Genomic DNA, 20,420 nt, shown 5'->3' on the forward strand with positions numbered 1-20,420 from the left:
TGTTTCTGTATATTCTTAGTTTGCTGAGAGTTTTTCTTTTTCTCCAATTCTTATACTTTTCAACTTCAGAATTTCTATGTGGTTCTGTTTTATGATTTCTTTCTCTTTGTTGATATTCTCTATATGATGAGACATCATTTTCATACTTTCCTTTAATTCTTTATGCATGGTTCCCTATAGTTCATTGAACTTATTTATGTTAGCTGACTTAAAGTCTTTTCCTAACAAGTCTAAAGCCCAGGGACAGTTTTTATTCACTGCTTTTTTTTTTTTTTTACCCTCCTGTGTATGGATCATACGTTCTTGTTTCTTTGCATGTCTTGTAATTTTTTGGTTGAAACACATAACATAATGTGGAACTCTGGAAATCAGATTCTCCTTTCTCCCTAGGATTTGTTGTTGCAGCTGCTGCTGTATACTTTTGTTGTTGTTTATTTGAACTAATTTAGTAAAGTCTGTATTCTTGTGTCATGTGTGGCCACTGAAGTCTCTATTTGCTTAATTAGCGGTCAGCTAGTGATTGGACAGAGAGTTCAGTGCCCAGAAAGAGTAAGTTTCCCAGTCTTTACTGAGGGGCTCTGTGTGTGTATGTTGGGATACGCCTTCAACGTTCAGCCAGGCAGCGGACAATTCTGCCTTAGTCTTCACTTCCTGCTTTCTCAGAGCCTTGAGGTCAGCCAGCGGTGAGAACGCATGGCCTTCTTATGTCTTCCCTGGCAGGTACACAGCCTTGCACGTGCACTTGGCCTTCTAGGTTCCTAGGAAGATGTTGGAGCTTTTCAAATCCCTTATGAATATCTCTTTCCTTAGCTTTTCCCCTTAAGGTTTTTGGTTAGCCTGTTTTTTCGCCCTAGCTGTTCTCTCCTGCCTCAGCCAGTGGAGAGGTTAATCCATTGACTCTGATTGTTTTTGACAAGGCTGAACTTTCTTCCCCACCACAGTCAGGCCAGAAAAGACAGCTTTGCAAGTGGGTCTCTCAGAGAACGGTCAGACCAGTCTGATAATGACAGTTACCTGGGAATGATAACCCCATTCTTTCCCTTGTGCTGTCTGCTGGACTGCTGGTTTTCACCATGATTGAGGGCTGTGGGTTCTCAAGGCTGAGACACAGCTGGTGGGGTCGGGGGGTGGGGGGCGTGGGAGGGGCAGCAGAGCAAGTCCAAGTGTCACAGAGCTCATGGTTCTTACCTGGGTTCTGCCAATTTTCTTGAATAAATGCTCCCAGATTTCTACAAGCCTTTGGTTAAAGGGTTGGAAAAGAGTTCTTAAAAGGCTGATTCTTGAGTCAGCTCTACCCACCACCAGAGCCTCCCATCAAGCCTCTTAGATAGCCTCAACCACCAGAGGGCAGACAACAGAAGCAAGAAAAACTACTATCCTGCAGCCTGTGGACCAAAAACCACAGTTACAGAAAGATAGAGAAGATGAAAAGGCAGAGGGCTATGCACCAGATGAAGGAACAAGAAAAAACCCCAGAAAAACAACTAAATGAAGTGGAGATAGGCAACCTTCCAGAAAAAGAATTCAGAATAATGATAGTGAAGATGATCCAGGACCTCGGAATAAGAATGGAGGCAAAGATTGAGAAGATGCAAGAAATGATTAACAAAGACCTAGAAGAATTAAAGAACAAACAAACAGAGATCACCAATACAATAACTGAAATGAAAACTACACTAGAAGGAATCAATAGCAGAATAACTGAGGCAGAAGAACGGATAAGTGACCTGGAAGACAGAATGGTGGAATCCACTGCTGCAGAACAGACTAAAGAAAAAAGAATGAAAAGAAATGAAGACAGCCTAAGAGACCTCTGGGACAACATTAAACGCAACAACATTCGCATTATAGGGGTCCCAGAAGGAGAAGAGAGAGAGAAAGGACCAGAGAAAATATTTGAAGAGATTATAGTCGAAAACTTCCCTAACATGGGAAAGGAAATAGCCACCCAAGTCCAGGAAGCGCAGAGAGTCCCATACAGAATAAACCCAAGGAGAAACACGCCGAGACACATAGTAATCAAAGTGGCAAAAATTAAAGACAAAGAAAAATTATTGAAAGCAGCAAGGGAAAAACGACAAATAACATACAAGGGAACTCCCATAAGGTTAACAGCTGATTTCTCAGCAGAAACTCTGCAAGCCAGAAGGGAGTGGCATGATATACTTAAAGTGATGAAAGGGAAGAACCTACAACCAAGATTACTCTACCCGGCAAGGATCTCATTTAGATTTGATGGAGAAATCAAAAGCTTTGCAGACAAGCAAAAGCTAAGAGAATTCAGCACCACCAAACCAGCTCTACAACAAATGCTAAAGGAACTTCTCTAAGTGGGAAACACAAGAGAAGAAAAGGACCTACAAAGACAAACCCAAAACAATTAAGAAAATGGTCATAGGAACATACATATCGATAATTACCTTAAACGTGAATGGATTAAATGCCCCAACCAAAAGACATAGACTGGCTGAATGGATACAAAAACAAGACCCATATATATGCTGTCTACAAGAGACCCACTTTAGACCTAGGGACACATACAGACTGAAAGTGAGGGGATGGAAAAAGATATTCCATGCAAATGGAAATCAAAAGAAAGCTGGAGTAGCTATACTCATATCAGATAAAATAGACTTTAAAATAAAGAATGTTACAAGAGACAAGGAAGGACACTACATAATGATCCAGGGATCAATCCAAGAAGAAGATATAACAATTATAAATATATATGCACCCAACATAGGAGCACCTCAATACATAAGGCAACTGCTAACAGCTATAAAAGAGGAAATCGACAGTAACACAATAATAGTGGGGGACTTTAACACCTCACTTACACCAATGGACAGATCATCCAAAATGAAAATAAATAAGGAAACAGAAGCTTTAAATGACACAATAGACCAGATAGATTTAATTGATATATAGGACATTCCATCCAAAAACAGCAGATTACACGTTCTTCTCAAGTGCGCACGGAACATTCTCCAGGATAGATCACATCTTGGGTCACAAATCAAGCCTCAGTAAATTTAAGAAAATTGAAATCATATCAAGCATCTTTTCTGACCACAACGCTATGAGATTAGAAATGAATTACAGGGAAAAAAACGTAAAAAGGACAAACACATGGAGGCTAAACAATACGTTACTAAATAACCAAGAGATCACTGAAGAAATCAAAGAGGAAATCAAAAAATACCTAGAGACAAATGACAATGAAAACACGACGACCCAAAACCTATGGGATGCAGCAAAAGCGGTTCTAAGAGGGAAGTTTATAGCTATACAAGCCTACCTAAAGAAACAAGAAAAATCTCAAGTAAACAATCTAACCTTACACCTAAAGAAACTAGAGAAAGAAGAACAAACAAAACCCAAAGTTAGCAGAAGGAAAGAAATCATAAAGATCAGAGCAGAAATAAATGAAATAGAAACAAAGAAAACAATAGCAAAGATCAATAAAACTAAAAGTTGGTTCTTTGAGAAGATAAACAAAATTGATAAGCCATTAGCCAGACTCATCAAGAAAAAGAGGGAGAGGACTCAAATCAATAAAATCAGAAATGAAAAAGGAGAAGTTACAACAGACACCACAGAAATACAAAGCATCCTAAGAGACTACTACAAGCAACTTTATGCCAATAAAATGGACAACCTGGAAGAAATGGACAAATTCTTAGAAAGGTATAACCTTCCCAGACTGAATCAGGAAGAAACAGAAAATATGAACAGACCAATCACAAGTAATGAAATTGAAACTGTGATTAAAAATCTTCCAACAAACAAAAGTCCAGGACCAGATGGCTTCACAGGTGAATTCTATCAAACATTTAGAGAAGAGCTAACACCCATCCTTCTCAAACTCTTCCAAAAAATTGCAGAGGAAGGAACACTCCCAAACTCATTCTATGAGGCCACCATCACCCTGATACCAAAACCAGACAAAGACACTACAAAAAAAGAAAATTACAGACCAATATCACTGATGAATATAGATGCAAAAATCCTCAACAAAATACTAGCAAACAGAATCCAGCAACACATTAAAAGGATCATACACCACGATCAAGTGGGATTTATCCCAGGGATGCAAGGATTCTTCAATATACGCAAATCAATCAATGTGATACACCATATTAACAAATTGAAGAATAAAAACCATATGATCATCTCAATAGATGCAGAAAAAGCTTTTGACAAAATTCAACACCCATTTCTGATAAAAACTCTCCAGAAAGTGGGCATAGAGGGAACCTACCTCAACATAATAAAGGCCATATATGACAAACCCACAGCAAACATCATTCTCAATGGTGAAAAACTGAAAGCATTTCCTCTAAGATCAGGAACGAGACAAGGATGTCCACTCTCACCACTATTATTCAACATAGTTCTGGAAGTCCTAGCCACGGCAATCAGAGAAGAAAAAGAAATAAAAGGAATACAAATTGGAAAAGAAGAAGTAAAACTGTCACTGTTTGCGGATGACATGATACTATACATAGAGAATCCTAAAACTGCCACCAGAAAACTGCTAGAGCTGATTAATGAATATGGTAAAGTTGCAGGATACAAAATTAATGCACAGAAATCTCTTGCATTCCTATACACTAATGATGAAAAATCTGAAAGAGAAATTATGGAAACACTCCCATTTACCATTGCAACAAAAAGAATAAAATACCTAGGAATAAACCTACCTAGGGAGACGAAAGACCTGTATGCAGAAAACTATAAGACACTGATGAAAGAAATTAAAGATGATACCAACAGATGGAGAGATATACCATGTTCTTGGATTGGAAGAATCAACATTGTGAAAATGAGTATACTACCCAAAGCAATCTACAGATTCAATGCAATCCCTATCAAATTACCAATGGCATTTTTTACGGAGCTAGAACAAATCATCTTAAAATTTGTATGGAGACACAAAAGACCCCGAATAGCCAAAGCAGTCTTGAGGGAAAAAAATGGAGCTGGAGGAATCAGACTCCCAGACTTCAGACTATACTACAAAGCTACAGTAATCAAGACAGTATGGTACTGGCACAAAAACAGAAACATAGATCAATGGAACAAGATAGAAAGCCCAGAGATAAACCCACGCACCTATGGTCAACTAATCTATGACAAAGGAGGCAAAGATATACAATGGAGAAAAGACAGTCTCTTCAATAAGTGGTGCTGGGAAAACTGGACAGCTACATGTAAAAGAATGAAATTAGAATACTCCCTAACACCATACACAAAAATAAACTCAAAATGGATTAGAGACCTAAATATAAGACTGGACACTATAAAACTCTTAGAGGAAAACATAGGAAGAACACTCTTTGACATAAATCACAGCAAGATCTTTTTTGATCCACCTCCTAGAGTAATGGAAATAAAAACAAAAATAAACAAATGGGACCTAATGAAACTTCAAAGCTTTTGCACAGCAAAGGAAACCATAAACAAGACGAAAAGACAACCCTCAGAATGGGAGAAAATATTTGCAAATGAATCAACGGACAAAGGATTAATCTCCAAAATATATAAACAGCTCATTCAGCTCAATATCAAAGAAACAAACACCCCAATCCAAAAATGGGCAGAAGACCTAAATAGACATTTCTCCAAAGAAGACATACAGATGGCCACGAAGCACATGAAAAGATGCTCAACATCACTAATTATTAGAGAAATGCAAATCAAAACTACAATGAGGTATCACCTCACTCCTGTTAGAATGGGCATCATCAGAAAATCTACAAACAACAAATGCTGGAGAGGGTGTGGAGAAAAGGGAACCCTCTTGCACTGTTGGTGGGAATGTAAATTGATACAGCCACTATGGAGAACAGTATGGAGGTTCCTTAAAAAACTAAAAATAGAATTACCATATGACCCAGCAATCCCACTACTGGGCATATACCCAGAGAAAACCGTAATTCAAAAAGACACATGCACCCGAATGTTCATTGCAGCACTATTTACAATAGCCAGGTCATGGAAGCAACCTAAATGCCCATCAACAGACGAATGGATAAAGAAGTTGTGGTACATATATACAATGGAATATTACTCAGCCATAAAAAGGAACGAAATTGAGTCATTTGTTGAGACATGGATGGATCTAGAGACTGTCATACAGAGTGAAGTAAGTCAGAAAGAGAAAAACAAATATCGTATATTAATGCATGTATGCGGAACCTAGAAAAATGGTACAGATGAGCCAGTTTGCAGGGCAGAAGTTGAGACACAAATGTAGAGAATGGTCATATGGACACCAAGGGGGGAAAACTGCGGTGAGGTGGGGATGGTGGTGTGCTGGATTGGGCAATTGGGATTGACATGTATACACTGATGTGTATGAAACTGATGCCTAATAAGAACCTGCAGTATAAAAAAACAAAAAAAAAAACAAAAAAAAAAAAAAAAAAAAGGCTGATTCTTAAAATTTTTGCTAGTTTTCTGGTTGCCTTTATGGAGGAGGGTTTTTTGAAAGTCCTTACTCCACCATTTTCATTGGTGCTTCTCTCCCATAGCACTTTTACGAGGGATAATGTTGTTAATAATAGTAGCTTACATTTTGCGTGTATGGTTAAGTGCTTTTATTTATGTAATTTGTTAGTAATGCATGTTATCTTCATAAAATTTATGGTAATTTTGGAAGACATATCTTGCTCCCTTTAAAAACTTTTAAAATTAAACCAATCCTGTGTCAGGGATTTTCTTGTTTTACAAATACCTATTCTTAATTTTGGTGGGGGGGCGGTGAGTGGTAAGTTTTATGAACAGAAACGTGTACCTTAAATATATAGTTGACCCTGTGAAAAGACAGTGTTATTCTAGTCCTTTAACATTACTTTTAGGGAACACCCGGCACTTACTTGCCTTCTCCTAATCAGGCCTCCTATGCTCCCGAGGCAGCGAAGCCCTCGGCGGGCTCCATCTCCCTGGGACTGCCACGGCCGCAGGAGGCCGCCAAGCCAGGTCAGTGAGGAGGGCGTGGCCGTCTCTGCCTTTGTAGCGTCACAGTCAGGGATTCAGCACTTGAGCTCACTTTCTCTTGCTTTGGTCCGTAGCTGCTGTGCCCTACATCAAGCAAGAAGAGTTTTCTCCCCGAAGCCAGAACTCACAACCTGAGGGTTTATTGGTCAGAGCCCAACATGAAGGAGTGGTCAGAGGTAAAATATGCTGTTTGGCAGAAATACTAAACTCTGGTCCCCAATAAATATGTTAAAGGAAGTCATTGATGTGTTTTAATGATGATGGGCTCTTAAATTAGAGCCTTTAAATTCTAAATGTAAGTTTTCTTTCTGTATAAAAATGATTTAAAAACTGAAATTTCATATTTCTACAGTCCTTTTTCATAATTGGAAAATTATTTTCAAAGTACATTTCAATAAAACAAAAACTATTCTTTTTGTGCTGCTGTTTCCGCTCTTCGAAGTAGGGGCTGATTTTGTTTGCTTGGTTTTTCTTTTTTTTTTTTTTTTTTGCAGGTGCAGGGGTGTGATTCGCTAATGATTTTGTTTTTATTCAGGTACCACAGGAGCCATTCAAGAAGGAAGTATAACTCGGGGAACTCCCTCCAGCAAACTTTCTGTGGAGAGCATCCCATCCCTCCGGGGCTCTATCACCCAGGTTAGTTGTGCTCATTCATGAGAAAACCAGAAGTGATGTCTCGAGCGTGTTGGCTGTTCTAGCAGTAGTTTTGTGACTATGTTGTTCGTTGTTCTGGGTTATGGAACAGGGTCTCAGTGATGATAAACCTCAGATCTATAAACCGTCTGCAGAGAGACAGTAATGTGATCATTTCGACCACAAGCCATATCATCTGTACTGTGGTTCATTTGAAAAGGTCGATTATTTGCAACTTGGCAGAAGAAACAAGTTCTAATTGATGTAACTCTCACTGTCTTCCTGGCAAAGCTTTTACCGTGTGTTCAGCTTAAATAGAAATTGAGAGGAAAATCATTATAAGTTGTTTGCTTGCTTTGCCCCTTCTGAAAAGGAAGGTCTGTAGTCTCAGGAAATATGGATGGTGTTGACAAAAGCACCAGAAGTCAAGTATCTTCTTCTAATTTTAGGCTAAGGTGCCAATTTTGATTAATAAAAGGTCTTTCTTTTCCTCAGTTAGATGTTAATTTTAGTTTGAAATGTAAAACAGTCCTTAGCCTCTTTATTAATGTAGATCTGGAAAAGGAAAATTCTATTTTGGGAATTCACTGTAAACAGAATCCTGTGCTTTTGTGCGTGTGCCTGTCACAAGCTTTCTGTTCTGTTCCTCTTCCTAGGCTGGTGTTTCTGTTCCCTAGGACGGTGGTTGTTAAAGTTTGTTCCGCAGAGCAGCAGCAGCAGTGTCACCTGGGAAGTTGTTAGACGTATAAATGCTCAATCCCTGCCCTAGATTTCCTGCAGTCTCACCCATGGGGGCCGGGTCCCAGCAGTCTGTGTTCTCCAGCCCTCCAGGGGTTCTGCCGAGCGCCCATTCGAGAGCCAGCGCTAGGACCCTGCTGACCGAGTGTAGTGTGCCCCGGGGCAGCAGCAGCACCTGGGAACTCGTTAGAATAACGCAGAGGTGTCAGTCCCTGCTCCACACCTATGGAATCAGAATCTCCATTTTTTTTTTTTTAATTAATTAATTAATTTATTTATGGCTGCGTTGGGTCTTTGTTGCTGCGCACGGGCTTTCTCTGGTTGCGGTGCGTGGGCTGCTCTTCGTTGCGGTGCGCAGGCTTCTCACTGCGGTGGCTTCTCTTGTTGCAGAACACGGGCTCTAGGTGCGCAGGCTTCAGTCATTGTGGCACGTGGGCTTCAGTAGTTGTGGCTCGCGGGCTTAGTTGCTCTGCGGCATGTGGGATCTTCCCGGACCAGCGCTCGAACCCGTGTCCCCTGCCTTGGCAGGCGGATTCTTAACCACTGCGCCGCCAGGGAAGTCCCAGAATCTCCATTTTAACAAGAGTCCAGTGATTTCTTTTTGAAACATGGTTATAGAGCATGTGGTGTGTAGTGATCTGGAAAGTTACACACTAACTCCTCAGATCTCTCCTTTCACATTTGACCAAAGTTATCCAGTCCCCTGATGTTAGTTTTCAGAATAAGCAAACACTTTAATATAAATAGAAGAAAAATAAATGGCCTATGCATCTTATTTTTCCTTCTTCATTTTCGCTCCAGTATCCAAACTGGATACAGAATGAACTGGATCAGGTGAGGCTGGGCTTTGCCTGTCGATTTTCAAATCTGTCTGTCCGCGTGACGTGAGCGCTTCCAAAGAGCGTGTGAGGGTTTTCTGGGTGTTCACCACCGAGCTCACCTCTCGGCTGCACGAGCAGCCGCGTGGACCCCGTCACTGTCCTGCAGGGACACATGGGTTCAGAGTGGCCTCAGTGGAGTTATGGGAACACTGAGTTTCGGAGTGTGTGTGGGCTGGGGCTGGCTCCCCTCTCCCATGCAACCCAGGCAGCTCACTTTGCAAAGTGTTCTACACATTAGGTTCCATGAATGCTTCCCTTGAAGGAAGGGTAACAAGAACCGTGGCCATAGGCGACCCAGAAGAGGACTAGTGATGGTGAAAACGCGGATGACGTAACCTAAGCTGAGTCACATCACAGCACGGGGGCATCTGAGTTTTCTGTCCCCTCTTATTGATGGCCAGAGGTCTAACCCAGCAGACAGTTTAGTAACTGAAAGCTCTTTTTCCCTCTTATCACAATATGAGAGAAGGTCGTGGTACTTTAATTTAAAACTTAATTTGTTGACGTATTTTTCTTAGAGATTTTGTAAAAGGTTTATTACATTTGCGTGATTTTAGGCCTTAAGACACATTTTGTTTCTGAGAGTTAAGTACCTTCGTAGAGGTTTGACTTTGAGGTGGGGAAGAAAGCTTCATCAACTCATATACCTGTTGGCATTTTAAGAAGTTTTGTATGGCAGGGTTCAAGGACCAAGGTACAGTGTTTCTTTACGTTTATAAAACGTGTGTCTGATTTCCCGTCATGTGCTGGCCTTTCTTATTTGAGGACATGGCTTGCTCTGACTCTCGGTGTGGCAGGTTACATTTTCTGAGCATCTGTGTTTCCTGTAAACTCGAGTGACGCTTGTGGTGCCTGTGTTTGAATTGATGACAGGGGACCCCGGCTCTGTCCCAGGCTGGCATACCAACTGAGGCTTTGGTAAAGGGACCCATTTCTAGACTGTCCATTGAAGAGAGCAGTCCTGAGAAAGGCCGAGAGGAAGCTGCATCCAAAGGCCATGTTATTTATGAAGGCAAAAGTGGACACATCTTATCTTACGATAGTAAGTATTGCATCTCCACACTGAAGCCAGTGTTGTAATGTGTGACTAAGGACATGGGTCTGGTTCCCTACACGCTTGCTTTGGAAAAGTTAGTTTTCCTTCCCTGAGCCCAAGTTTCCTCTCTGTAATGTAAAAAAGGGTTAATACTAGTACTTCTCGTGAAACTTTTGTGAAAAATTAACTGAAACAGTCAATGAAAAGTGATTAACAGTGCAGAGCCCATAGTAAGTGTGCCCTGAGTGGTAGCTAACATCGCCAGCTGTGGTCATTTGATTTAGCCTAGGAAAAGAATCTTTGTTTAACTTTAATAGAATCACTTTTATTTTAAAGGGGTACCTATTTTATGTGTTAAGAATTAAGGAGTAGATAATAGTCTGATAATCCTAGAAAGAGTATTGAATTTAAATGCTGCTTAAATATAACTATTTTAATGTCTGTCTGTATGTAAGCATTTATCTTTAGGTGTATCCTTAAGTTTCAGTTTTAAATTGCATGCTGTTCTGAGTAGTGAGATGAAATCTCACGCTATCCCACCTAGGGTGTGAATCTCCCCTTTGCCCACTGTGTCCACACTGGCTCGGTCAACAGTGACTTTCGTGAACCGCAGTGCTGTGTTCAGTGACCCTGATCTGAGCTTTCAGATGTCAGGATCCCCTTCCAGCATTCTCATAGCCCACTGTCCATAGTACCGCTTACCGTGTGTAACCACCTGGTAATTTATCTGTATCCGCCACTACTGCTAAGTTTCACGAGGGAAGGGACTTAATTTGTTAACCGTATCTGCAAGCCTAGTTTATGCCTGACACTCAATAAATATATTTGAGTGAATGAAAACATTTTTATAAATGGCATCTGCACAGATGTATATAGTAGATTAAGACCAGTTTTTATATTTTTTGTGTGTGAGATTATGAAATTTAAGATAACTTATTTACCATACAACAGGCCTTGGGCTCTGTCCGAGCAATTCTTGTGTCTTTGTCCTGCAGATATTAAGAATGCCCGAGAAGGGACGAGGAGTCCAAGAACAGCTCATGAAATCAGTCTCAAAAGAAGCTATGAATCAGTGGAAGGAGCTCTAAAGCAAGGGTTGTCCATGAGGGAGTCTCCTGTGTCAGCACCGCTGGAGGGTGAGGTGTTGTTTCCAGAACGCTGTTCAGATACATTGAATTTCGTATAGTAAATTTCCATTGTTGACTTAGGTTGTATTCAGTCTCTGTCGTTTCAACCTGAAATTTGTATTTATATCAATATATAAATGAAACTCATATAAATATATTAATATATTACGAATGCACGTAATATGAAATATACAGTTAATATATTAACATGAAATTTATATTAATAAATGTTTAAACTTATGTTCGTATCTACATATAAATCAAGTGGTACGTGACAGTGGAGGGAAGTAAAAATTAAACATAATTGGTCATACCATAGGTAACTGTTAGAATGCTCATATAATTTGTAGATTATTCCTGTTTGAGTTAAGTGAGTTTAAAAATGTGAAATTCATCATGAGAACTTTGTTTTTATTGTGAGGCAGATAGAGTGGTATAATGGACAGAGCAAAGACATGTATTTGAATCCTAACTTCACTCTTTCCTGGTGAATTTCTCTGTGTCTGTTTCTTGCTCTGTAAATTAAGGGATTGTACCTACCATTGTGTGAGGATTAGAGGCAGGTGTGCAGTCTTGTGCTGAGCATGTGACGTGCATTCATCAAATGATAGCTGTGGTTTTGTTTTGTTAATGGCTCACTTTCCTTAAATCTTAACCTGCCTCAATTATTTTATTTTAATCTAGATAAAATACTAAAAACAGGGTAAGGACTCCTCAATCTTGAAGGCCTGTGAAATTTTCTAAGAGCTGGATTTTCTCTGTAGTAAAAAAAAAAAAAAAAAAAAAAAAAATCTCACTTTTCTTTTCTTTCCTTGATTCAGATTTGTTGGCAATATAACATGAAATTTCTTAGGAGTTTATTTACATCTCTTTCATTTTGATTTGCATGTTTTGTTTAATATATTTTACCTTTTTTTGAGGTATCCATCTTTCATGTTTTCCCCTTCTCACAGGTATATTTCAGAGCTAAACAATGATTTCCAACCCCTCTATATTTTCTCTCACCTTGATCAAAAAGTACTGGGTGTTTAGATTTAGCTTTGAAAGTGTTGTTCTTTACTTTTTGACCTATAATAGATGTCTTCTGTGGCCATTTTCTATTTGGGAAAATGTTTAAAAAGAAACGGGTGATGTCATGTTGGGTACTTCCAACTTTTGTTATTCTTTCCATGATATTCTTCTGAATAGTTTGCAAATCTAAAATGGTACCCCTTTCTCCACGGAGCTTTTATCAACAGTACACCCCCTAAGAACAGTGCGCGTGAACTGACATCCGTGTTGTGTCTAACTCCAGAATTGCCTCCTTGTTTTGAAAGGGCTGATCTGCCGAGCATTACCCAGGGGGAGCCCTCACTCTGACCTCAAAGAAAGGACTGTGCTGTCTGGTTCCATAATGCAGGGTAAACATTTTGCTCATTTGCTTTTATTCATTACCGCCTCACTGGCAAAGTAGTTTGAAATTAATGTGCAGTGTGTGATATCTGAAAAAGATATCTGTTTTTCAAGATATCTTCCCTTTTGAAATATTAGATATTTAAATCCTTATTATAACTCTTCTTCTCTGAGTTACATAGTCTGTTGGAAGATGATAGTTGCCTAATCTTTGAATATAGAGACACCTTCATTATGTAAGAACAATTCTGTGATTGTGATGAGCGATGTATTAAATCTTGAACAACACCGCCCCCCCCCCCCCAAAAAAAAGAATGGCCGATGAGTATTTATTTAAGTATCTTTTGTAAACCGAAAATTGATTAGAAACTGCAAGATGGCAAGGCATTCATTTTTTTATATTGCGGTAAATTCTGTGCAACAAAATTTACCATTTTAACAGTTTTTAAGTGTATAATTCAGTGGCATTAATTTAATAAGCATGTTTCTTGAATCCTTTTTTGAAGGCACACCAAGAGCGACAACTGAAAGTTTTGAAGATGGCCTTAAGTACCCCAAACAGATTAAAAGGGAGAGTCCGCCCATACGAGCGTTTGAAGGTGCCATTACCAAAGGAAAACCTTACGATGGCATCACCACCATCAAAGAGATGGGGCGCTCCATCCATGAGATCCCACGGCAAGATGTTTTAACTCAGGAAAGCCAGAAAACCCCAGAAGTGGTGCAGAGCACGAGGCCCATGGTCGAGGGCTCCATCTCCCAGGTAGCCATTCCGCTTCAGACTGCAGTGCGACTTAATGATTATCAGTAGTTCTTATAAGCATTATGAGCGTCAGGTCTCTTGGAAGGAAACATGAAGGTTTGTGTGTGCCTTACCCTTAGTTGTTCTGGTGTTGGGAGAGTGTGCAGCTCAAGCTCAGTGGGCCTGTGATGGAGACCCACACAGACAGCAGCCGTCGTTGCCGCGAGCCCGACGTGGCCTGCGGTGGAGAAGCGGCTGAGCTGGGGCTGCCTGTGACGCCTGTCTCTTTTCCTGTAGGGCACACCCGTCAAGTCTGACAGCAGCTCAGGCCAGTCCGCCATCAAGCACAACGTCAAGTCCTTGGTCGCGGGGCCTAGCAGACTGCCCCGTGGGCTGCCTCCACTGGAAATGAGGCCAGAGAGCATAAAAGCGGTCGAACGGGGAAAACACGAGGACGTGAAAGCGGGCGAGCCCGTGCGTTCCCGGCACACGTCGGTGGTAAGCTCTGGCCCCTCGGTTCTCAGGTCGACGCTTCACGAAGCTCCCAAAGCACAGCTGAGCCCGGGGATTTACGAGGACGCCAGCGCACGGCGGACGCCGGGGAGTTACGCCAGCACTGCATCCAGAGGCTCGCCCATGATGAGCAGAGCTCCCGATGGTGTGTTCCCTCATGTCCTTGTCTGATCGTTTGTGTTGTGCTGTCCACCTCCGCCAGCAGCACACATCCCAGTGTTGGCTCCAGGTGGTCGAAAGCGCTGTCGGTTGTGCTTGATGCTAGGGCTCTGGAAGGCTGGCTGCCAGATTAAAATAGGCATAATTGTAGGTAAAATGCCTAATGTTTTAACTAAATGCAGAGTATGGTGGAGTCCAGAAATGCTCGAGTAAGTAATGCTTAGAGTAGAGTTTCAGCTAACCCGTGAGGTTTTCTGGGAGTCAGCCTGGACTGCTGGCTCCTGGGCGCCGTCTGGAAGTCAGCCTGGACTGCTGGCTCCTGGGCGCCATCTGGCGTGGTGGTTGGACATTTCAGCTGTGCAGCCAGGCTGCTTCGGGTTGAATCAGGGCTCTCCTTGCTGTACTAACTTGGGCCCCTTCCTCAGGTTTTCTGTGCCTTAGTTTCCTCGTCTGTGAATTGGTGGTGTAATACTAAGGCTTATTACCTCATTGGATTGTTCTGAAGATAAAATGAGGTGATAGGTTTAAAGGGCTTTGAAAGAATAGTGCCTCTTGTGTAGGAAGGACTCAGTTACTGTGCCCTATTGTTACAGTTGGTACTGCTGTTAGCGCCACGACCCCACACCTCCTTGGGGTTTATGCTGCTGGCAGGTAGATCAGTGAGCTGAGAGGCATGGTTTTTACCAGGTGGTCCCTGAAGCAATCCAAGGCCCTTAAAAATGCTTCCACTTAGCATTTTTGATTGTACTGCAGTACTCATTTATCGCTGGGCTTCTGTACAGGGTCCCGGGCTGGACTCTGCGAGGCTGTGGGTGTGAAGGATGTGGGCGGTGGGAGGGGCGGCACGGAGGGAGGAGGAGAGGAAAGTGCCTGTTCGGGGGCACGGAGTGAACCCAAACCTTGTTGGCTCTAGTTACGAAAGAGGAGAAGTGCCCTGCAGAGGGAAAGGCTCTGCAAGTTAGAGCAAGTTGGGGTGTGAGGGGCTGTACTAAACCAGCTTGATTTCTTGGTTTTGACAGGCAGGTTTGTGTGATCATAGCAAAGTTGATATTATCAAAATCTGAAGGATTAGGTGGTGCTGACGGTTGCACAACATTGTGTGTGTATTACTGTCACTGAAGTGTACCCTTTGTAATGGCTAAAATTGTAAATTTTATGTTCCGTGTGTTTTACCACAATCATTAAAACGATAGAGGGTGATGGCTGGTAGCACTGATGGGACGATCAAGCCTCTCTGGATACTGTCATGTAGAGAGGAAGCAGCTGGGGCAGGGAGGAGACTGATGCTGGTAAGAAAGTCTTTGTGGACGTACAGAGCGAGGAAACACAGTGTAGCCTAGCAGGGGGCTGGTAACGCAGGCGGAGAGTAAGCTGAGGTTTGGTACATGCAGGATCAAGAGAAATTAGAATATCAGGTCGCGGAGACAACAAAACAGTGTGTAGTGGGGTTTAAAGAGGAGTGTCGAACGTCATTTTCAGTCTTAACATTAGGTGGTAAACTGGGCTGTGATCCAAAAGGGGGCAGTCTCCAAATCACAGAGGTGCCTGCCAGTTCGTCACATTTGCATATTCTGCGAGATTACTGTTATGTGTTTAGTGGGAAGAGAAGGTCAAAATACTATACGAATATGGTCTGTATTTGAGTGGTTGAGAAATAAATATTAACAAGTTTGCTTAAGAATTTGTGGTGTTGGCCCCTTTTTTTTTTTTTCTTGCAGTTACGATTTCTTCTAGCAAGCCTACCAATCATGAAAGGAAATCGACACTGACCCCTACCCAGAGGGAAAGCATCACAGCGAAGTCTCCAGTGCCTGGGGTAGACCCTGCAGTGAGCCACAGCCCTTTTGAGCCACATCACAGGGGCGGTGCCCCAGGGGAGGTTTACCGGAGCCACCTGCCCACACATCTGGACCCAGCCATGCCGTTTCACCGGGCTCTGGATCCTGGTAAGCACCGTGTGTAGTAATAACTGAAAGCAAAGAAATAACATACCTGTGTGCCTTTCTAGACTTTCTGTTTATTAAAGTACAGTCCGCAGACAGTTGCATGTGTCATTAGTGTATATAGTTCAGTGAATTTTCACAGACTATACACCCCATGTAACCAGCTCTCAGATCAAGACACAGAATATTACCAGCACCCCTTAAAGAACTAAAAATACTAGGTATGTGGAAAGCTCTCTTGTCTGATGGCATTTGGTTAAGCTGACTGGAAAAGTGGGTTAATGTGAAGAACTGTTTTTAAATGACACATGCATACGTTATATGTTTCAATTTACAACAGAGACATGCATTCACCAGTGTTCTGATCTCAGGTCAGGGGCCACTGATTAAACCTCACCACTGTCTTTCTTGTATAAATGATACACCTCCAGGTTTGGTTTTTTAAGTGAAGTTAGAATTTAAAGACACTTCAAAGCAATCTAAATACAGAATCCTTCTAGATTTTTTTCCCAGTCTTTTAAAATTATCTAGTCCATACCTAATTCAGCTTCTATGTTGAGTCTTTCCAAAGCAGTCAGCTTAGTTTCTGGAGAAACCACTTTTTTTCGTTCTTCTCTCATAGATTTACAGATTTTTTCATTAAGTTACACAATTACAGTAGCAAGTACAGCTGGAAGGAACTTTTGAACAGACACCACTGACTGTGAGTAAACATGGCTTTGGTCAGTGTAGAAGCGTGTAGGTTTTCTAGAGAGCAGCCTGCACTGGGCACAGTGACGCTGGGGGCGCCGGGCAGTGGGCTCTGCACAGGGAACGGAGTCCCATCAGCAGGTTGGTGCAGAGTCTCCGCTGGGCTGTCGTGACGTCAGTACCATCACGTTGTCGCTTGAGGACGTTCACTTTCAGAGGAGCCCACACCGAGTTCTTCAGGGCCTGTCTCCAGAACCGAGGCAGAAGTTCCCACTCACACAGTCAGCTGACACATTCAGCTGGCAGTTTTAGAGGAAGGGGACGCAGACATTCCCGAAAGCTTGTCGTTTGTTTTTCTAGGGAGAACATACATACATATATATATATATATGATAGTTCCTTCAAGCTCTCAGACAGAAGCAAATGTTTATACTTTCATTTAGTGTTTATCATAGTCCTTTATTTCATAGCAGTTTCATTTGCTTGCCATTTTTGAGCTTGAGCTGGATGATCAGTGTTTTGAGGATAGAGGCATTACCTTCTTTTATTTCTTCCAGTTTTATTGGGATAGAATTGACGTACAGCACTAAGGTCCTTGTGTGTAGTCTGCTCATTACCACACCTCCAGCTTCCTAGCGTCTGTGTCACGCTCTAACCTAGGGCTAGAACAACTACAGCCTCGGGCCAGAGCCTGCTGCTGCCTGCTGGTGCGAATAAAGTTTTATTAGGACACAGCCACACCTGTCTGTCTGTATTTTGTCTGGCTGCTCTCACACTGTAATGGCAGAGTTGAGTTGGTACCACGGAATGGTCCACAGAGCCTCAAATGCTGACCACCTGGCCCTTTGCTGGCCAATCTCTGCTTTAAGCAGACACGCTAATTAAATGCTTGTAGACTAATCATTCTTAGCCCCAGAAAAGTAAAGTTACTATCTGTTACGAAGTGTTTTCATGCATATTTCCGTTTAATTGTATTAGATGATCGGTACTATAAAAAATAATTTTATTTTCAAACACAGCTTTTGGAGACTTCAGGTGAAAAATCTAATAAAGTTCCACGTCAAATACTGAAAATGAAACTACTGGAGAATTTTTTTTAGCTACTGTTCTAGTGGTAAAAAGGTTAATACTCTTGTTTTGTCTAGTCTGTCTTCCCCCTTTCCACTACGTCTGACATTAGAATATTTATATTCACGTTGCCGATATGTCAAGGTCTAAAAGGAATCCACCAAAATCCTGTATTCCGCTGACCCCTGGCCCCATGACAGCTAGAAGTTGATTGTGCACATAGCTCAACAGATGGTTTTTTTCCTTATTTTTTCTGTGGGTGATGTTTGGCAAATGAGTTCTACCCAGACTAAACTAAATGCCTGTCCCTCTTCTCTCCCTCAGCAGCTGCTGCTTACCTGTTCCAGAGACAGCTGTCACCAACTCCAGGTTACCCCAGTCAGTACCAGCTCTATGCGATGGAGAACACGCGGCAGACGATCCTCAACGACTACATCACCTCACAGCAGATGCAAGTGGGCCTGCGCCCGGACGTGGCCAGAGGGCTGTCGCCCCGGGAGCAGCAGCTGGGTCTTCCGTACCCAGCCACCAGGGGTGTGTGCCTTTGCAGACTCGAGCGTGCGCGCCCAGGCTTCCCTAGGCACTCTGCTAGATGCCTGGTGGGTGGGTGATGGAAGGGAAGGAAAGCAGGCCGCTCCTTCTCTCCGTAGCCATTAGCCCAGGAAGGCAAACAAAGTGATCCATCGAGGTGGGCTGTTTCGGCAGTACTGAGATATTGAAACCAGACCAGTGTGCCCGGCGTTTGAAGCCATGGTCTCACCAGTCTCCCTCCCTCTTTCCTCTGTCCACGTCTTTGGGTGCTGGAGTGGGCTGCAGTGCTTCATATCCTTCTCTAGATGGAGATGGTCTTACCGTATGCAAATTATCATTGGGTTTTAGAGAGAAACAAAATTAAAAAGCCAGGTATAGTTCTGTATCTTTAGAATAACAAATAAAACATAATTTTGTTGTATTTCTTTTGAACAGGAATCATTGACCTGACCAATATGCCCCCAGCAATTTTAGTGCCTCATCCAGGGGGAACAAGCACTCCCCCCATGGACAGAATCACTTACATTCCTGGAACACAGGTCACCTTCCCTCCCCGGCCGTACAACTCTGCGTCCATGTCTCCAGGTGGGTCTGTGCTCACCCCTTGCTGGTGTGAGCGACGTGCTCATGTGCTGGCAGCAGAGCCCTTGGAGGTGTTTGGGGTCCTTTTCCCGCATTTGGTCTGCAGTTTTCCATTTAATATTAGTTATCTTTCCTCTGCGCCGTCTGTCCCTAGATACGCGGGAGAGATCTTGGGAGCTTGTGTTATGCTCCGAAGTCACCTGAGACTCTTAATAAAACACACTTCCTACAGCTCAGCTTTGGAACTTTCTGAAAATCTTTCAGTCACTTGAGAATGTAAAACTTGTCTGACGCACCTGTACGCTGACGTTGTGTCCTCAAGTTGCAGGTTTGTGTGTTTTCCAGGACACTCGACACACCTCGCTGCTGCGGCAAACGCTGAAAGAGAGCGGGAGCGGGAGAAGGAGCGGGAGCGCCTCGCCGCAGCCTCCTCGGACCTCTACCTGCGGCCAGGTGGGCGGGGGGCCTCGGGCCTCGGGCCTCGTGCTCGTGCAGCAGGGGGCGCCGGCGCGATCTCGCGACCAAGAGTTATCAGGCAGAAGGCGGTGAAGGCACTTAAGTGGAGGTGCTGTGTGGGCCGGAGTGGTGCAGAGGAAGTGGAGTTTCCACGATGACGGTGCCGTGTGCATTTGGCCCCAGCAGTTGGGTCTGCAAAGGCTGGACACAGGGCTCATTGAAGCCGAAAGTAGCCCAGGCGAAGGCTCACGGGAGACAAGTGAAGACGGGTGTGTTGTTGAGCTGGCGGTAAAGGAAGACTGGACAGCATGGTTAGAAGGTTGTGTGACGGTTTGAATTACGGTCCAGTGCAGGAGGCAGGTGACGTGATCAGAGGGGCATTTGCACGGGAGCGGCTTGAGATGGGTTAGAACCCGGGAGGCGGGTGTGGGCTGGTGCCACGAGGACAGTGAGACCATGTGTGTCGTCCCTGTATCTCCTGAGATAGGTTGACACTGGGAATGGCCAGAAAGGAGGTGCTTGGATGAATATTGTTAAGGTCAATCAAAAGGACTTCACAATCACTGGATATGGGGGGTGAGGAAGAGGTGAGAAACAAGATTGGTCTGCACTTCAGATAGAGCAGGATTAGTGAAAGCAAAGTGATAGTGATTGTTTTGGCCGTAGCTAATCTGACGTGTCTTTGGAAGGTGTGTTCTTATCCATGGCCTAGTTGTCTTTTTATATTCTGTGAAATCAAACCATTGATCACGTCCATGTTGTCAGATACTCAGATCAGTACTTAGGAGAACAGACAGAGCACGGAGATGGTGACTGAGCGTGGAGAGTCTGGCTTGAACAAGATATCAGGGGGGCAGGTGTGCACGGAGGAGCAGGTCTGTCCCGAGATGTTTCTGGGAGGGCTGCTAGAGGTGGGTGGGGGCAGAG

At 42.9% G+C, this 20,420-nt stretch overlaps 1 protein-coding gene across 2 annotated transcripts in view; it reads left to right on the plus strand.

The window, feature by feature from the left end:
• NCOR1 (nuclear receptor corepressor 1) overlaps positions 1–20,420 on the plus strand; it is a 149,399-nt gene that overhangs the window by 110,524 nt on the left and 18,455 nt on the right. For both annotated transcript variants that reach the window (XM_036835424.1, XM_036835425.1), the window contains exons 25-36: positions 6,864–6,984; positions 7,077–7,178; positions 7,538–7,638; positions 10,128–10,296; positions 11,286–11,426; positions 12,734–12,817; positions 13,316–13,572; positions 13,849–14,209; positions 15,942–16,169; positions 18,249–18,458; positions 18,891–19,040; positions 19,383–19,490. In XM_036835424.1, the coding sequence (XP_036691319.1) occupies positions 6,864–6,984; positions 7,077–7,178; positions 7,538–7,638; positions 10,128–10,296; positions 11,286–11,426; positions 12,734–12,817; positions 13,316–13,572; positions 13,849–14,209; positions 15,942–16,169; positions 18,249–18,458; positions 18,891–19,040; positions 19,383–19,490 (2,032 nt within the window). The remainder of the gene's footprint in view (positions 1–6,863; positions 6,985–7,076; positions 7,179–7,537; positions 7,639–10,127; positions 10,297–11,285; positions 11,427–12,733; positions 12,818–13,315; positions 13,573–13,848; positions 14,210–15,941; positions 16,170–18,248; positions 18,459–18,890; positions 19,041–19,382; positions 19,491–20,420) is intronic.

The sequence above is a fragment of the Balaenoptera musculus genome, chromosome 20, assembly GCF_009873245.2.
Source record: "Balaenoptera musculus isolate JJ_BM4_2016_0621 chromosome 20, mBalMus1.pri.v3, whole genome shotgun sequence".
Taxonomy (NCBI): Eukaryota; Metazoa; Chordata; class Mammalia; order Artiodactyla; family Balaenopteridae; genus Balaenoptera; species Balaenoptera musculus.